The sequence below is a fragment of the Indicator indicator genome, chromosome Z, assembly GCF_027791375.1.
Source record: "Indicator indicator isolate 239-I01 chromosome Z, UM_Iind_1.1, whole genome shotgun sequence".
In the NCBI taxonomy this organism is placed as follows: Eukaryota; Metazoa; Chordata; class Aves; order Piciformes; family Indicatoridae; genus Indicator; species Indicator indicator.
Window position 1 is genome coordinate 8,494,679 of NC_072053.1, and position 2,787 is coordinate 8,497,465.

General features: G+C 42.2%; 1 protein-coding gene across 1 annotated transcript; it reads left to right on the forward strand.

Annotated features, from left to right (window-relative positions):
- Positions 1-417: 417 nt before the first annotated feature.
- On the forward strand, positions 418-1,959 carry ANKRD34B (ankyrin repeat domain 34B). Its single transcript, XM_054398104.1, has one exon. It carries the CDS (start codon positions 418-420, stop codon positions 1,957-1,959), a length of 1,542 nt encoding a protein of 513 aa, XP_054254079.1.
- The last annotated feature ends 828 nt before the right edge of the window (positions 1,960-2,787 follow it).

Consider the following 2,787-nt stretch of genomic DNA (forward strand, 5'->3'; position numbering starts at 1 on the left):
TTGCACTGGTGAAAATCAGAAGTGGTGCAACCATAGAAGAGCCACTTGGGTGTAGTCAGTATAAAACCATTAGAGTAATGGAAATTAAATTTCTATTGCAGCTTATTTGGCAGAGTGTGATGAAATCAAGACCAAAACCCCAACCAACCAAACAAGAGGTGACCACCATGCTTTAAGCATCTATCAAAGTTACAATTATATACAAATACTATTTTATGTTTTAATGTATTTCTTGACCTCTAGGAGGTGGGAATATTGTGTTTATTTGTTTTTTCTTCATGTTTTTTTCAGACAGCATGGGGCTGTTTACAGAAGCAATTTGTACAGTTGAATTCTATTTTTTCTGGGGGTCCTCTTTGCTTTCTCTGAAAACCAGGTGTTCTTTCCAGCCACTAGGAAAGTCCAAGTGACACAAGTATGATGACTGAAATGGTGGAGTTGCCAGCAGAGGGGACCTCCTTGATAAGAGCTGTCTATCAAAGCCGTCTGCGCCTCACCAGACTGCTACTAGAGGGTGGTGCCTATGTCAATGAGAGCAATGACAGAGGTGAAACCCCGTTAATGATTGCTTGTAGGACAAAGCATGTTGACTCCCAGAGCGTCAGCAAAGAAAGGATGGTTAAATACCTACTGGAAAACAAGGCTGATCCAAACATACAGGACAAATCTGGAAAGACAGCCTTGATGCATGCTTGTTTAGCAAAAGCAGGCCCTGAAGTAGTATCTCTGCTACTGAAAAGTGGAGCTGACCCAAGCCTGCAAGATCACTCCAATTGCTCTGCACTTGTGTATGCAATACACTCTGAAGACAAAGAGACCCTGGAAGTTCTTCTTAATGCCTGCAGGGCACAAGGAAAAGAAGTCATCATCATCACAACAGACAAGTCCCCATCGGGAAGGCAGAAAACGAAGCAGTACCTAAACATGCTTCCTGCAGACCTTGAGGGATGCCACTCCCCAGCTGCTTGCACTTCTCCATCAGAAATAGAACTGAAAACATCTCCATCCCCATTTTCAAATTCAAATCAAACTAAAAAAGCACTATTTGACTTTAAGGATCTGGATCATCCTCATAGCATGGACAACTCATCTCAGACAGTTTCACTGATGAGAAAATCCAGCTCAACAAAAGCAGGGTCCAAGCTGGCACAAGTGCAGTGGTCTGAGCCTTGGATAAAGAGCTCCCCTTCACTGTTTCACCAGAATAAAATTACTTCTGTAAAAGAACTTCAGGATATTGCTCCAGATGAAGAAGGACTCACTTTTAAAATTGGCGGCCTTACCTTAACAAAGAAATTCATCACCAGGCACCAAAGCATTGACATAAAAGACACTGCTCATTTACTGAAAACCTTTGATCAATCTGGATCAAGGAAATTATCCTGTGATGAACTAAACTCTCAGACTCCTTGTGTTGAAGAGAAACATAATCCCGGTAGGATTGCTGTGGATAAGGATGCCAGTTCAGGACATACTGGCTTTATTTCAAACCTCAGCAGTATTATCAAAAAAAGAAATTTAGGAGCAAATCACTACAGCTCTGATTCTCAGTTAACTACTAGTCTAAGTCCTACTGTAGCAGAAGATATTAAATCCGTGACAAGAAAGAAAAAGACTCTCTCTCCATCTCGCTCTTTGTTATCAAGGTCTAGAGAAGTACTGGAGAGCATGCCTGCTATTTTCAGCAGGAGACAGCAATCTTTTCTAGAAAGACATGGTTCAGGAGCCTTGCTCTTGGATCGTGTTGCTCAGGCAAGACCAGGATTTCTTCCACCACTGAATGTGAATCCTCACGTTCCAGGTACTACTTTCATAAACAGAGTTTCTGGGATGCTTTCCTGTGGACAAAAACACTTATTACCAGCAGCACCTCCTTTCCCTAGGGACACGAAAAAACCAAAAACGCTAAGGAGGAAATCATTACAGGCTGACCAAATTAAGCAATTAGTGAATTTTTAACAGGGGATAAAAAGGTTACAAAACCTTTACAATATGTACATGTACACCATGGTACCTGATTGTAATGATACATATCACAAAACATAGGCAGTGTGTGATGTAAAGCTTTCTGCCTTGGAATGAGTTAAACAGCTTGATAGACTATATGAAAAGATACACTTAAGTAATGATGCTGCTTTCTGCAACCTGGGGATTATTATTCTGTTGAATAATTTTTATTACTCTGTTAAAAGCATTCATAATGTGTTCATAATACATTCATAATGTTTTCAACTTCAGCACTCATATCTTACCCATGACAGGCTGAACCCACATCAGGTCTTAGGCAGTTCTCATTTTACATTGGAAACCCTAAGCCTCCTAGATTCACCCAAACGCATCCCCTTGCTGCACCCAGAAAGGTGGTACACTGGGATGTGGGAACTAGAAGTGTTTGACTGTGATGCTGGACACCAGACTGACTAAACTGTGCAATATCCAGAAATGCCAGACACAACCAGTGTGTTCCTGGGATAGGGAGTGGTAAGTGTACAGGGGCAGCATCCTCTGGCATTTGTGGCTTTACTGCATGTAAACAGACAATAAATGGATTCAGTGAGCTTCATGCTGCAGAGCTCTGTTGCATGCTTAGCCATGTGTAGGAAATGCCAGCTAAAGGCTTCAAGCCTGCTTTAGACTGCTGGCTGGCCACTGGAAGTCAGTGTGACCCATGGAGCATGGGACAGCTCAGTTCTGCAGATGTCACCTGGGAGCTGAGTCAAGAAGCCAGCACAGTGAACAAGAAGTCCTGAACAATCTCATGCAAAATGACCCTGCTCAGTCTGTCAG

Coding starts and splice junctions, on each gene's coding strand:
- ANKRD34B (XM_054398104.1), top strand. CDS start 418: ATGATGACTGAAATGGTGGAGTTGCCAGCAGAGGGGACCTCCTTGATA.